This window comes from Macrobrachium nipponense, chromosome 15 (assembly GCF_015104395.2).
Source record: "Macrobrachium nipponense isolate FS-2020 chromosome 15, ASM1510439v2, whole genome shotgun sequence".
Lineage (NCBI taxonomy): Eukaryota > Metazoa > Arthropoda > Malacostraca > Decapoda > Palaemonidae > Macrobrachium > Macrobrachium nipponense.
In genome coordinates, this window is record NC_087208.1 from 27,866,115 (window position 1) to 27,881,070 (window position 14,956).

A 14,956-nucleotide genomic window follows, 5' to 3' on the forward strand; every position below is an offset into this window, starting at 1 on the left:
AAGTAATGGATTTTTATGAGAATGTGAATGATTTGGACTTGAAAATCCATAGAGAGCTCTTGGAGTTGAGTTTTAACAAGTGAATCCACTATATGAAAACTAAGGAGTCATACTATCAGTTGGTTTGGCAGGTGCCAGGGCCATCAACATCTGCAAAAATACACAAATTAGAAACGAACCATAGCAAAGCATAAATGCAACAACAGTTTTGTCATGCTAAAGTTCATATGATATGCTTCAGTCACACAGAGAGCCGTGGGACTAAGGCCAGTTCAACTGAATATTTTTATTTTTCACTTGACACATATATTCCAGGGTAAACTAAATAGTATTAATATAGCTTTGGTTTTTATGTAAATTGCAGCATTTTTATTTTTACCATTTTATGAACTTTTTTCAGATATCGGTAAATGACAAATTCTGGTGCAGTTTTAAGCATCGGTTACCTACAACGAAGATCAGTCATGTTGTTGTGAGAGGTGCCTTTACTATAGATGCAATTACTTATAACCATGGAGCTGTAAGTTATGTACTATATAATCAGTTTTCAATGTTGATGCTTATCTATTCCAAAAAGGTAGTTTGACATATTACTAATTTGTTCACACTTCAACTTGGCTTTAAGTGCTGAAGTGTTCAACCTTTTAAATATTTCTTTGATATATACTGTAGTCAATATTTTCAAAATTGTACTCAGTATGAACATTTAAAGCTCAACTTTTGTACAAATTTTCTTTTAAGGATTACTGAAGTAAAATTTGTATCTTGATTTGAATATGAAGGGCATTCAGTAGAATCATATTTTGTAAGTTTACTATTTCAAGCATACAGAGAGGAATATTGGGAAGAAGACATCAGTTACCCCAAAAGTTAATGTTGTTCAAATCCACTTCTTTTCCTAACACAGCTTTATCATTGTTCACAGGGTGAACGGCAGTTATGTGAATGGTACTGGAGAGGCTTAGGTGGGCATTTACTACGTGTAGAAGGTGGAGCGGGTGGTGTCACTTGGGCCATTTCTCATGATTTCCATGTTTTTACTTACACTGCAGCAACAGGAGGGGGACTTTATAAAGGTGACTTTAATGGTTTCAATACTGTAGAGCCATGGCTTATTTGGATTTTCCTTTGTAATATCTCATACCGGGTTCATTAAAAGTACTAGCTATAATTTTTGAGGTGAAATTTACCCTCTATCATATGCTTTACTATTTGCAACAACTTGGCAGCACTGCGAAAAGGGTTAAAATTGAAACAATTGTTAATGGAATGCTCCCAATAGTTACCCTCACTCTTTGGAGGGGGCAGTAAGAAACTGACTCCTTAGGTTGTCAGTCTTCTTTTGTTGACGAAACCAGCCGGTTGTGTAGACAAGTGCTGTGATTTTTTGGGGGGTTAATGAATTGGATCGCCTGAATTTTGGATTGTATTTGGCAATATTGATTCTTCTTCTCAATCTTCCCTGTAGAAGTCTGTTAGATTTTGTAAGTTAATGGGTTGTAAGACCAAATTGGGTTAATTCAAGTATGATACAAAGTATGCATTGATCATCGAAGGGTGAATTGTGATTCAGACTACGGTTGTGAGCATTGCAGGAATTGGACTTTGGAAGAGATACAGAAATAATACATTGCCAAATGAGAAGAGAGAAGAATAGACTTAGAGAGAGAGAGGGAGAGAGTAAAGAGAATAGCTAGACTTGAATGTAGGCCTTCTTTAGAATGAACACCTGGTCAAGAAGATAGCGATAAGTATGTAGTCTTTTTTCTGTAGTGGATGTAGGGTCAAGGTAGTAGGTTAGCTTTATTGCAGTCAGATATTGACTTACTTAAATATAGATTGATTTTTTCTGTAAAATTTGAATCTTTTGCATCAAATGTGTCTAGCTCATTGGCAGAGAGTGTTCCTTAATTCTTCTAGTCACCCCCAGATGCAGTCTTGTCTGTCACCTTAGCACCACCTGCCAACAGACCTGGTAGTCCTGGGGTTTACTGATGAGGACTAACATTTCAGGATATTCAAGGACTCTGCTCTCTGTCTCATATCTCTGCTTCTCAGTCCATCTTGGTCAGAGTTAGATCACAGTCGCATAAGGACGGGTGTGGAAGGTCTAGATCTTGTGTTTGACCCCCATTGTCTCACAGTTATTCTAGCAATTTGTCCATTCCAGGTAACAATCATGTTCCATGGTGAGTACTGCCGTTTTGCCTGCAGCATTCACTAGTAGCTCTGAGTTTGTAGATAAGCAATCAGGTAGTAAATGTTCGTGCCAATTCTCCCTCTATACTAGGCGGTCAGGGCCACGAGGCGTTGAGTCCATGTAGTACAGTTCTGTATATGTCGTCGAATCCACATGGAATGTCGTCGAGGTCATGCTAGGCATTATCAAGTTTGCTCAAGGGGTCAGGGAGTCCATACAGGCGTCAGTGAGTCCACATGTCTGACAGCGGGTTTGTATGGCTATTAGCTAGTCCACATGGGTGTGAGGGAGTCTGCATAAGCGTCAGGGAGTCTGCATGAATGTCAGGGACTGCACAAACATCAGGGAGTCCACTTGAGCATCAAGTCTGCATGAGGTGCCATTGAATTCAGCATGAGGCATCAGTGAGTCTGCATGAAGTGTCAGTGATTCTGCACGAGGTGTCTGAGAGTGAGGTGTCAGTGAGTTGGTGCGAGTCATCAGTGACTACTCAAGGCGTCAGTGATTCTTTAAAGTTTAGCCATATGGAACTATAGCACTTGGTCTTGAGAGACCATCTGTTTCAGGGGCTACTTTTGTCCCTGATGAAGAGGACTCTTATAGACGTGGCTCTTCCTGAGAGCATTCTCCTTTGCCTCCTATTCAGGAAGAAGTTTATTTAGAGCTGACCCCTGTTTAAGAATTGGGTTTAGTTGTGCTTAGATAATTACAGTTCTTCCTTTAAACTGCCAGATTTTGTACCCGGGAGATTTGACTCAATCACAAATGTTTTGCCGAAAAGAATCTTCTTTATGAAAGTCCTCTGTTTTGTCTCCCTTGCCTCCTGTTGGGAAGACTACAGTGTTTTGAGCATGGGATTTTTCCCCTTTTCTCATGATCCAGCTGTTTGTGTCCAATTTTTTCAGGACTAGAGAGGTACAATTGTGTGTGCAAAGTGGCATTTCTTTATTCAAGAGGCTAAGATATGTATAAGTACTTCGCTAACACCATTGAACTCATGCCCTTTTGTGAATTGTGATGAACAGTTTTACAGTGTTTGAAGGTGTTTGGTGGACTTCTTTCTCCTTGGGCTAGGGATCCTTTGATGAGCCCTAAGGGTTTTTTCTTCCTTAAACAAGGCATATCTTGATGTGATAAGTTAACTGGCTTATGTCACAGCAACCTCTTAAGTTCACATGGGAAAGCAGCCATACTCTCGGCTGGTTCCTGTAGTCTCATTCCTTAGCAGACAGTCATTTGCTTTAGCTCATTTCTTTGCTAAGATAATAAACGACAAGGTATCCATGTCTATAGTTGCAAGGGTACAGAAAACCAAATAGAACTTTTCCCCACCAGTTTTTGTCCTCTTGTTGTACGTGCACTTTAGGCAATAGAACTTCTTTACCCTAGTCTTCCTTTTGAAAGCTCAGGAAGGACAAAGTGTCATTTTGGCAGTATAAGTATCCAGATCTCGTTCTGCCAAAGGGGGATGTTCAATTCCTCCACTAATATCAAGAATCCTGAGTCTGATAAAGAACAGCTCTTTGAGCCCTCACGTGCCTTCGTTAAAACCTCAGGGTTGTTAGCTATGAAAAATATAAATTAATTAAAAAATGTTCCGACACATAATACAAATCCTCGGTCCGTTACACATGGAATGTACTTCAGAGCAGCTGGAAGCGGTCGTAAGCTTTCGAACAAGGTGGTTCGGTAGTTAACTGCTTGTTCGATAGTTGGGAGTCCCGCCCAACTGGGAGGTAAACATTCACTTTGCTTTCGGCCGTCGACGGAGCAAGACATGTTTTTGCCTCTCTGCCCGCCTTTGTCGTTTGCTTTCGCCTTTGCATTATGAAGCCTTCTTTGTGTGTATGGTATATCTGATAGTACTGGGAGTGATTGTAAGTACTATTTTTGCCTTTTTTCCTTGTGTGCATTGCTGTCTGTTGCCGAAATGAGCGGCCACGAGACAGAGAGACCCCCCCGCCCCCCAGTCAGCCACAGATTGTGCCCTGGCGTGGAGGGCCGTAGGTGTGGGGCCTTCAGGTCATTGCGTGATGTTGACCCTCATGATTTGTGTGCTCGGTGTCGAGGGCGAGAATGCTCTCGCGCTGACATGGGTAATTTGTGTATCTTGGTCGGAGGAGCAGTGGGAGCGATACGAGGGGGGGAGGAAGAAGCCGCGTAAGCTGGCCAAGGTGTCGTCGGAGGGCTCTCCAGCGACACTATTGGTTACGGACACGTCTTCCTCTTTCCTTCCTCCGTGTCAGCTCCCGCGTATGGCTCCTTCCCCTTCAGGAGACGTGTCGCGGTCTGCTTCTTCACTCGATCAGTCGAGTCTAGAAGAAGGGGCGCGACACCCCAACATTCAGCTGTACTCGGGATCTTCCGTTCGCTCGGGGTGGGAACTCTCTCTCTCTTCTCTCTCTCTCTCTCTCTCTCTCTCTCTCTCTCTCTCTCTCTCTCTCTCCTCTCCCCCCCCCCACTAACCCGACTCTTGCCTCCTCAAGTATGCCTGCCGCTGGGGGTGGCGATCTTGAGCAGGTCTGGTACTTGCTTGGACTCCCGGCCGCACTGAGTATTCAGGGGTTGCTGTATCACCTGGTGGCTCAGGGACCCAGGCCAGTGACGCATGGACCAGAGACGTCGACGACAACAACGGTGTCGATGCCTGGGTATGGTGCTCCTCTCCACCTGGTCTACACTCAGCACATGGTGATGGTAACACCTACAGCTGCAATCCAGGCCCCACTGCCGTGCTTGCCGAGGAAGGAGACGACCCCGCTGCCTGGTTTTGCTGCCTTCGCCCCAGCCCCTGACTTTCGGTGCCCCAAGAGTTCCCCGCTCGTCCTGCCGCCAGTTCCTGTTGTCACTGCCCCCGTACCAGTTCCTGCCGTGGTGTTGCTGCTCCCACCGCAGGTCCCTCCGGACAGGTGCAGCTGGGCCCTGTTGCCTCGGCAACTGCCCCAGCTCTGTCCTGGATGGAGGACCTGACGGTGGTCCTGAGGAAGCTGACGAAGAAGAACAGGAAGAAGAGGAAGGTGTTATCGTCTTCGTCGTCGTCTGCAGCCGCCTCTTCCCCTTTGACTTCCAAGGCGCCACAGCAGAGGAAGAAGAAGGTGGCCTCCTCCCCACCTAAGAAGTCTTGCTCAGAAACCTCTGTTCCTTCGGGAACGGGGCCCGTCTCTCCTTCCGCAAGGAAGAAGAAGACGGGGACAGGAGGGTTATCATTAGGGATAGGACCGGTTATCCACCACTCCCCTAAAAAGGGGGGGAGTGGACGCCAACAAGAGACAAACCCAAGATCTTATATTTGGCTCTTGTGTAGGAACTAGTTCTTGCTTGCTATTTATAAGAGGGACGCTTGCCTCCCTCTTGTGAATTTGGTCCAGAGGTCAGACCACTGATCCTGCGGTGCACACCCCGATCAGTTGGGCAGAGGCTAGGATCCCTCAGTCTGTTCTTACGACCAGGGAGGGAACCAAGGTCGGACGAACACCAGTCTTTTCATAAGACTCAAGATTTCATCCACCAATAAGTGAGTCTTCCATATGTAAAGGACCAAGGGTTTGTATTACGTGTCGGAACAAATCACAATTTGTCGTAAATTGTATTTTTCCTAACTATACAAACCTGAGGTCCTTTACACATAGTCCCACCTCATGCCACCCCTCACTCTGTTCCTGGGCCTAAAGCAAAGTGAATGTTTACCTCCCAGTCGGGCGGGACTCCCGACTATCGGACAAGCAGTTAACTACCGAACCACCTTGTTCGAAAGCTTACGATCGGTTCCAGCTGCGCTGAAGTACACCCATATGTAAAGGACCTCTGGTTTGTATAGTTAGGAAAAATACAATTTACGACAAATTGTGATTTTGTCATTCTATTTCAAAGAGAAAAAAAAAGTGATACTGTGTTACTTTTCGATAATGTACACTTACCATATTTTGTTGTTTCTCAAGAGAGAGAAATAGAGGTTTGCTTTTTATTACTAAGTGTATTTATATGATATAATTTGTTACAGATGTGGGAAAATAAGCTAGCTAATTGTTTGTTTATACGCGAACAAACCTTCGGTCTTGACAATAAGATAAGGATAATTTCTAGCACCTAGCTGGATCCAGTTATAAAGGAGATGAAAGCAAGGAATCTTGTGATATCTGGCAAAGCATGCGTAGATCGGGTGAAGAGTGGTCAAGGACCACGCACCTACGCCAGTCTTTTCTTTGACCGCCTGGGCGAGAGTTGTGTTTACCTCTCTTGGCCTTTTCCTGGTTCATTGCCCATTTCGTTTCTTTTAGTGTGTGTGTGTGTTTTTGCCTGGTATTATGGCTTCTTCTTCTGCTCCTCGGAGTCGGCGTATGTGCCCCGGAGTTCCTGGTTTCCCATGTTCTCGTTTTTTGGCTTCGGCAGCGACCGACCCTCACATCATTTGCAGTAGGTGTCGTTCGAATTTTTGTGCTATTACGAATCCTTGCACGGAATGCCGGTCATGGCCTCAGGAGCAGTGGAGGAAGTTTTATGGCAAGAGGGAACATCGGAGAGTCTCGACTCTTCCTTCTTGGGAAGGCTTTGCTCCTATTCCCAATGTTTCGTCTCCTGCAGTAGTCAACCCCCATAGTAGCGTTGTCCCTGCATCTCTTTCTTTTTCTTCCATTGATTCGTCAATAGAAGTATCAGGAGGTCGCCAGGGTAATATTTGTAATGTATCCCCCTTTTCCTCAGGAGCTTTTTTGGTTCCCGAGAAGGGTGAGGTTTTTTCATCATTCTCTTCTCTTCCAGTGTTGGAGGCGTCCAAATGGCGGCGATTTGGAAGACGCTTGGGCTAGGGGGTACCCCGTCCTTGGAGGGGTTGCTAGCATATTTTGTGGAGGCTCTCACCCCCCCCCCCCCCTTCCTGGTCTGGCCAGGGCATCCCCTCTCCTCCCGGCCTCATCTTCGTGGGTAGCAGCAGTCGCCCATCTTGTATTGCTCCGCCAGTGTCTGCCGCCGCTTCGAGTCGGAGTGACGCTGCGGCGTCAGCCCCGTTGATGACGTCATGGGGTCTTTGCGTATACCTCCGCCACTGGCGTCTCTTTTCCCCCCTCGCACCGAGGGGAAGCCGTGACGTCACCGTCGCTTGTGACGTCACTCACATCGATGATGTCTCTCCCAGTCGTCTCCTCTGATCCGCCTTGCTCAGCCATGACGTCATCACTGCCGCCCAGTTCGCAACATCTCCCTTCCTTGTCTTCGGAGCCTTCTCTGGCACATCAGTCTGAGGTCGTATGCCAGGCAGTGCTTCAGAGGTTGGACTCTGTATCGGAAGTTGTTGATCTCATTCGTGGGTTTAACAATTTGCAAAGTAGGACTCAGGCTCAGTCGTCTTACACTCCTTCTTCCTTGGAAGCCTTGGTGGGAGCCACTCAGGATCCCAAATCATCTCTTCAGCTTCCTTTGTCGGGGCACGTTCAGTCGGTCTTGCAGAAGGTTAACGCCTCTGTTTCTGACCAGGACGGGTCACTTTGCTCTAGGGGCTGTACCAAACTACTAACCCCGCCTCTCACAAGACAGGAAGTACTATGCTACGAGCTCTGCCTTTTTGTTGTCACACCACCTTAACCCAGACGTCATTTGCCTGAAGCCGTGTTTGACCTTGGAACAGGTGAGGTCGGTGGCTCCATCCTTCTCTCCGCAAGATGCCTCAGCTTAAGAATCTGTGGCAGCCTCCATGTTGGAGACGGTTTCTTGGCTGGACCTCTGGTCTGTGGTGATTGCCAAGATAGCTTCTGACAGGTCCCCTGAAGGGTTGGTGAGTGCCGCCTCGCTTGCCAGTCTATTGCAGTCTGGGGGCATGGCGTTTTCATATTTGGCTCACCTCAGTGCCAATTTATGGGCTAATCTTCTTCTGATTAGGAGGGATGCAGCTTTGTCTAGGATGGAGAGATCGCTCGACACCGAGTCTTTGCTGGCATTGAGGGACGGAGATCTGTTGGAGCCCCAATTTTTATTTCCTCAGACAGAACTCGAAAATGTGATAGACTGGCGCCGGGCTGACACCAAGGACCGACTGGTGCTCCAAGCCGTAGTAGTAGTAGGAAGTAGTGCATCCGTCCCCGGGGTTTTACAGTCACATCTTCTTGGTGCCCAAGGCGTCGGCAGGATGGAGGCCTGTGATCGACTTATCCACCTTGAATCACTTCATCAGGAAGACACGGTTCAAGATGGAGACCCCGTGCTCGGTGTTGGCAGCCATGAGGGAAGGCGACTTCATGGTGTCGATAGACTTAAGGGATGCATACTTCCAAATCCCTGTTCATCCCACGTCCAGGAAGTTCCTTCACTTCTCTCTTGCGGACAAGATCTTCGAGTTCAGAGTCTTGTGCTTTGGGCTGATGACAGCCCCTCAAGTGTTCACAAGGGTCTTCTCTCTAGTGTCAAGTTGGGCCCATGCTCAGGGGATCCGTTTGCTGAGGTACCTTGAGGATTGGTTAATCTTGGCAGTTTCCAGGGAGAAGCTGCTGCAAGACAGGGATAGTCTTCTTCAGTTCTGTCTGGACCTGGGCATATTAGTCAACCAGGAAAAGTTGAACCTTGTACCCACTCAAAGGATTCTCTACCTGGGCATGGTCATCGATACGACAGTGGCAGAAGTTTTCCCGTCAGATCAGAGATTGGAGAAGTTGCGGGCTGTAGCGCGCAACTTCCTCTCAAAGTCACATCAGTCAGCTCATCAGTGGCAGGTTCTTCTGGGAGTTTTATCTTCCCTGGAGAAGCTGGTCCTTCATGGGCCTCTTCATCTTCGGTTTCTGCAATGGAGACTGGGAGAATTCTGGTCTCCGGCGGGAGACTCCCCTGTTTATGGTTCCTCTGTCTTTGGAAGTGTGGTTGGACGACCGGAATCTGTTGAAGGGTGTCCCTCTGCATTCTCTCCCACTGGACTTCCTTCTGTTCTCGGACTCCTCCCTCGCAGGTTGGGGCGCACACTTAGGCGGCCTCATCGCTTCAGGCGTTTGGAGTTTGGAGGACAAGCAGCAACATTTTAACGTCTTGGAGTTGAAGGCGGCTTTCCTGGGTCTGAAGGAATTTTGGGGGAAGGTAGAGGGTCATTCTGTCGTTCTCATGTCGGACAACACCACGGCAGTAGCCTATGTGAACAAACAGGGAGGCCTGGTTTCACATCAACTTCACGCCTTGACCGTCGAGCTTCACCAGTGGGCAATCAGCAATTTGGTAGAGCTCCCAGACAGGCACAGGCAGTCCCTGGGTTACGATGGGTTCGGCTTACGACATTCCGAGGTTAAGGCGCTTTTCAATTATATTCATCAGAAATTATTTCCAGGGTTACGACGCCCTACAACGCTCATCTGGCAGCAGAAATATGACACCAAAAGAAAGAGGTGTCTAAGAATACTATCTCTTTTTGGATATGGGAACCCATCAGACAGGCATACCTACTTGACTCTTGATGATCCCACCACCATGTCTGTGCAGGCTAGAGCACATGATGTTAGAGGTTTTGGTCCCTCTCTGGCTTTCTAAAAGAACTTGGCTGTACATAGAGTACTGACCGCTGGTACTTGGTTACGCCAGTCCATGTTCACCTCCTTCTATCTTAAGGATGTTGCCCACAGATCTATGGACACGCTTTCCCTAGGCCCTGTGGTGGCTGCCCAACAGGTTGTGTAACTCATAGTTGCCCTTAACAGGGCACCTTTGTATCTTACTTAAGATGATTGTGTGGATGAGAGACTGAGTGAGTTTGCTGGTCTCCTTCTTTCTCTTGTACCTTTCCTTCTTCCTTCAGGCAGTTTAAGGAATAGACACGTCATTTGCTGGACTGGTCTGATACAGGTGAGTAAGGTAATCATACTGGTTGTGTGGTCTTGCAATATACAAATATCTTACCCGCTATTTGGTAGCATAGGCTCCACTCCTTGCCAAGGAGGAGTTGGGAGTAATACAAACCCTAGTGTCTTGGTTTGTTATTGGAAAGTCAAAGTTTCTCTTTGGTTCCCTATACAATGGTTATCCCATATATTATTGTACGTCACTCAGGTTCTGAGCGGTTAGATATCAATTTATCTAGCTTCTCAACGGGCTTCAGTCTCTCTCCAAGAACTATTTCTTTTGAGAGCTGGGCTGGTGGGTAGGCACCCAGCTGGTCTAAGATGGTCTTATACCTCCCTCAAGTATGAGTCTATCCTATTGTTAAGACTGAAGGTTTGTTTGCGTATGAACAAATGACAAATTTTCTTAAAACAATTTGTATATTTCATGGCTACAAACCTGAGGTCTTAACGTTATACTGCCCACCTCTAGCCGCCCCTCTGTTTGTTAAGTCATCCTGAGTTGGGAAAGACTGGCGTAGGTGCGTGGTCCTTGACCACTCTTCACCCGATCTATGCATGCGTTGCCAGATATCACAAGATTCCTTGCTTTCATCTGCTTTTTAATCGGATCCAGCTAGGCGCTAGAAATTATCCTTATCCTATTGTTAAGATTGAAGGTTTGTAGCTATGAAAAATACAAATTGTCTTAGAAAATTTGTCATTTTTTGTATCAAGCATTCAGTTTAAAGTGTAATGGTGGTTGTTTATACCGCAAGCCTATATGTAGTATAGTGTTTTAAGGTTTTGCAGTATTTAGGAAGGGGGAGTATGAGTATGGAGTTACCGTTTTACATCTTTGAGTTTTATTTTACCTTATTGAAAAACTCATAGAAAAAAGTTATTTTCCTGTGGGTGTTTTTAAAAAGTCCAAATGCACTCAAATGCTACGAAGATTGGACTGGTAGACTGAATAATGGAATTGATCCCCTAATTCCTCTATAGTTTAAGCACACTTTGCTCTTATTAAATTATGTATATATATTTGTAGATATTAATTATATTTCCTTTAACCTGATCAACTTTAGGCAGCAACAATGATGCTCACGTTAAAATGATGAGTGATGTCCGTCATATGTATGTGTGGGAAAACCAGCGTTGGAATCCTGTCACTGGATTTACTTATAGGGGGTTTCCAACTGATCGTTACACTTGGAGTGATCACACTGGTCGTTTACAGAGAACTCGTGAGTCTACAAAATTACCATCTCGACATTGGCAATGGGTAATTGTATTATTTAGAACAAAGCACTCTGATTTAATGTTCATATTTTCATCTGATTTAATGTTCATAATTTCAATTAAGATTTTTGTTATAGTTCAGTTTCCTTAATTTGATTGCTGTTTTCTAATGAATGTTTTTCATGAAATTACTGTAGTCTCATCAGTTATACAGTATTCTAATATGTCCCATATATATAGTATAGTAAAGAATTGCACTGATATTTCTTGACTATTAAGTTGGGATTTGGTAGTGTATTTTTACTGATGCTTACTTTTGTCAGTATTTTCCATTCTCAAGAATTTATTTTGATGTGAAAAATTTTCCCCAGACAAGCGAGTGGTGTGTGGACTACCATACACCTGGTGGTGTAGATCGAGAGGGCTGGCAGTATGCCACAGATTTTCCAAGGAGTTATCACGCTCATAAATATGTAACAGATTTGGTAAGACGGCGACGTTGGGTTAGAAAATGCAGGATTTCAACGTCTGGCCCGTGGCAACTAATGGAGAAGGTGTCTTTGATCCATGTCTCTGTATCAGTGAGTATATAGCTCCATTTTTATGTAATTTTTTCCTTATCAGAAATGAAGGATTTTATATCTGAAGTTCTGTTACTTTTGTATCAGCTGTCCAAAATTCTCACTCATCTGGTCCCATGGTAAATAGAAATTAAATGAAACATTCTATTATTATTCCAATTCGACTGGGTGGTATTTATAGTGTGGGATTCCGGGTTGCATCCTGCCTCCTTAGGAGTTCATCACTTTTCTTACTATGTGTGCCATTTCTAGGATCACATTCTTCTGCATGAGTCCTGGAGCTACTTTAGCCTCTAGTTTTTCTAGATTCCTTTCCAAGGATCTTGGGATCGTGCCTAGTGTTCCTATGATTATGGGTGCAATTTCCACTGGCATATCCCATATCCTTCTTATTTCTATTTTCAGGTCTTGATACTAATCCATTTTTTCCCTTTCTTTCTCTTCAATTCTGGTGTCCCATGGTATTGCAACATCTATGAGTGATACTTTCTTCTTGATTTTGTCAATCAACGTCACGTCTGGTCTATTTGCTTGTATCACCATATCTGTTTTGATACCATAGTCCCAGAGGATCTTTGCCTGATCGTTTTCTATCACGCCTTCAGGTTGGTGCTCATACCACTTTTTACTGCAAGGTAGTTGGTGTTTCTTGCACAGGCTCCAGTGGAGAGCTTTTGCTACTGAATCATGCCTTTTTTGTTCCTACACGATATACAAACCCTCGGTCCTTTACATAAGGAAATTACTTTCAGCGTAGCTGGAATTATGGCCGTTAAATTCTTGAACAAGGTGGATAGGCAGTAACTACCGTGTGGCAGGCGGGTAGGCTAGCCTGCTCGGATGTAAACACTCCACTTTGCTTTCGGCCGTCTTTCGATGAAGACGTGTGTTTGTGAGCTCTGGCTGACTGGTCGTTGATAATTTTTCCCGGTGGGATGTTTCATTGTATATTTTTGTTTTTAAATAAATATGTATATACGGTGCTTGATATTAATATTAAATTCAATTAACCCTCTTACGCCGACTGGACGTATTTTATGTCAACATTTTTTGTCTCCCGTGTGCCGACTGGACGTATTTTACGTCGACTTACAAAAGTTTTTTTTAAAATTCGCGGAAAAATACTTATAGGCCTACCAGCCTAAAACTTTTGAATCACGCGCCTTGGGGGATGCTGGGAGTTCACGGATCAAGGTGTTGTTTTGTATACAATCGTTACGCAGGCGCGCAAGCGCGAATTTCTTTCTTGCCGCACTAAAAAGTATCTGTGACACATCTCGGAAATTATTTCGTCACTTTGACATAATTTTTGTACCATAGTAAATTAGCCGTTACATGAAGTATTATATATGAAAATGTGCGCATTTTTATGTAGAATACAACAATAAAATACTCATGATTGTAGCTTTTATCAGTTTTGAGATATTTTCATATAAATAACAATAATTGCCAAAATTTCAACCTTCTGTCAACTTTGACTACCGAAATGGTCGAAAAACGCAATTGTAAGCTAAAACTCTTATATTTTAGTAATATTCAATCATTTACCTTAATTTTGCAACTAATTGGAAGTTTCTAGCACAATATTTCGATTTATGGTGAATTTATGAAAAAACTTTTTCCTTACGTCCGCGCGGTAACTCTTCCGAAAAAAATCATACATGCGATTGTGGTAATGTTTGCACCATTTTAAAATTAGCCGTTATATAAAGTTTTATATATGGAAATGTGCGCAATTTCATGCACAATACAACTAAAAACAACCCATGGTTGTAGCTTTTATCAGTTTTGAGATATTTTCATATAAATAACGATAATTGCCAAAATTTCAACCTTTGGTCAAATTTGACTCTACCGAAATGGTCTAAAAACGCAATTGTAAGCTAAAACGCTTATATTCTAGTAATATTCAAGCATTTACCTTCATTTTGCAACAAATTGGAAGTCTCTAGCACAATATTTCAATTTATGGAGAATTTATGAAAAAAATAACATTTTCTTTACGTCCGCGCGGTAACTTCCGAAAAAATCATACTTGCGATTGTGGTAATGTTTGCACCATTTTAAATTAGCCGTTACGTAAAGTTTTATATATGAAAATGTGAGCAATTTCATGTAGACAAAAAATAATTGAAGGTTGTAGCTTTTCTCTTTTTTGAAATATTTGCATATAAATCACGATAAATAGAAAAAAAACCACGTTCGGTCAACTTTGACTCTACCGAAATGGTAGAAAAACGCAATTGTAAGCTAAAACTCTTACAGTCTAGTAATATTCAGTCATTTATCTTCATCTTGAAACAAATTCGAAGTCTCTAGCAAATATTTAGATTTATGGTGAATTTAAAAAAAAATCTTTCCTTCCCTCCGCGCGCGGATTCTCCGCCACAAATCTCCGAAATGCGTACGTACCATTCTCGGAATATTTGCTCCGTTTCATATTAAGCATTTCATTGAGTTTTATATATGAAAATGTGCGCAATTTCATGTAGAATAAAACGAAAAATATTTGAAGGTTGTAGCTTTTCTTATTTCCGAAATAATTGCATATAAAAAATATATATATAAAAAAATTCGACATTCGGTCAACTTTAACTCGTCAGATATGGTCGAAAACTGCAATTGTAAGCTAATACTCTTACAGTATAGTAATATTCAATCATTTGTCTTCATTTTGAAAGAAATTGGAAGTCTCTAGGACAATATTTAGATTTATGGTGAATTTTTGAAAAAAATATTTGTTTACGTCCGCGCGTTACAAATTCATGCATTATTTTGTGATAATATTTTCTCTGTGTTGCTTTTATCGTTTTACAATGTGTTATAAACCAAAATGATCGCAATTTAGTGTACATTAAAACGAAAAAAAAGTAACTTGTTACCTTTAACCGTTTTGCGCACAGCACGATTTGAATACAATTATATATGAAATTTTGTTTGCGCTATCATATATTGCATTATTTATATATGATAATGATAATTTTTTTCATTTCTGATGGTTGCATACTAAACTTCAGCCAATGACAAAAAAAGGAGCCAAAAATGAACTCTTAATCTTGAAAACTAAGTGCGCTGTGATTTTTTGAAAAAAATATTTTTTCCGCTTCCGCGCTCACTCTGAAACACCTCCAGCACACGGGAGACAATTT

At 43.2% G+C, this 14,956-nt stretch overlaps 1 protein-coding gene across 4 annotated transcripts in view; it reads left to right on the forward strand.

The window, feature by feature from the left end:
• LOC135227051 (tectonin beta-propeller repeat-containing protein 1-like) overlaps positions 1–14,956 on the forward strand; it is a 147,124-nt gene that overhangs the window by 112,690 nt on the left and 19,478 nt on the right. For all 4 annotated transcript variants that reach the window (XM_064266858.1, XM_064266861.1, XM_064266860.1 and 1 more), the window contains 4 exons: positions 401–520; positions 926–1,076; positions 11,073–11,269; positions 11,598–11,807. In XM_064266858.1, coding sequence (XP_064122928.1) covers positions 401–520; positions 926–1,076; positions 11,073–11,269; positions 11,598–11,807 — 678 coding nt within the window. The remainder of the gene's footprint in view (positions 1–400; positions 521–925; positions 1,077–11,072; positions 11,270–11,597; positions 11,808–14,956) is intronic.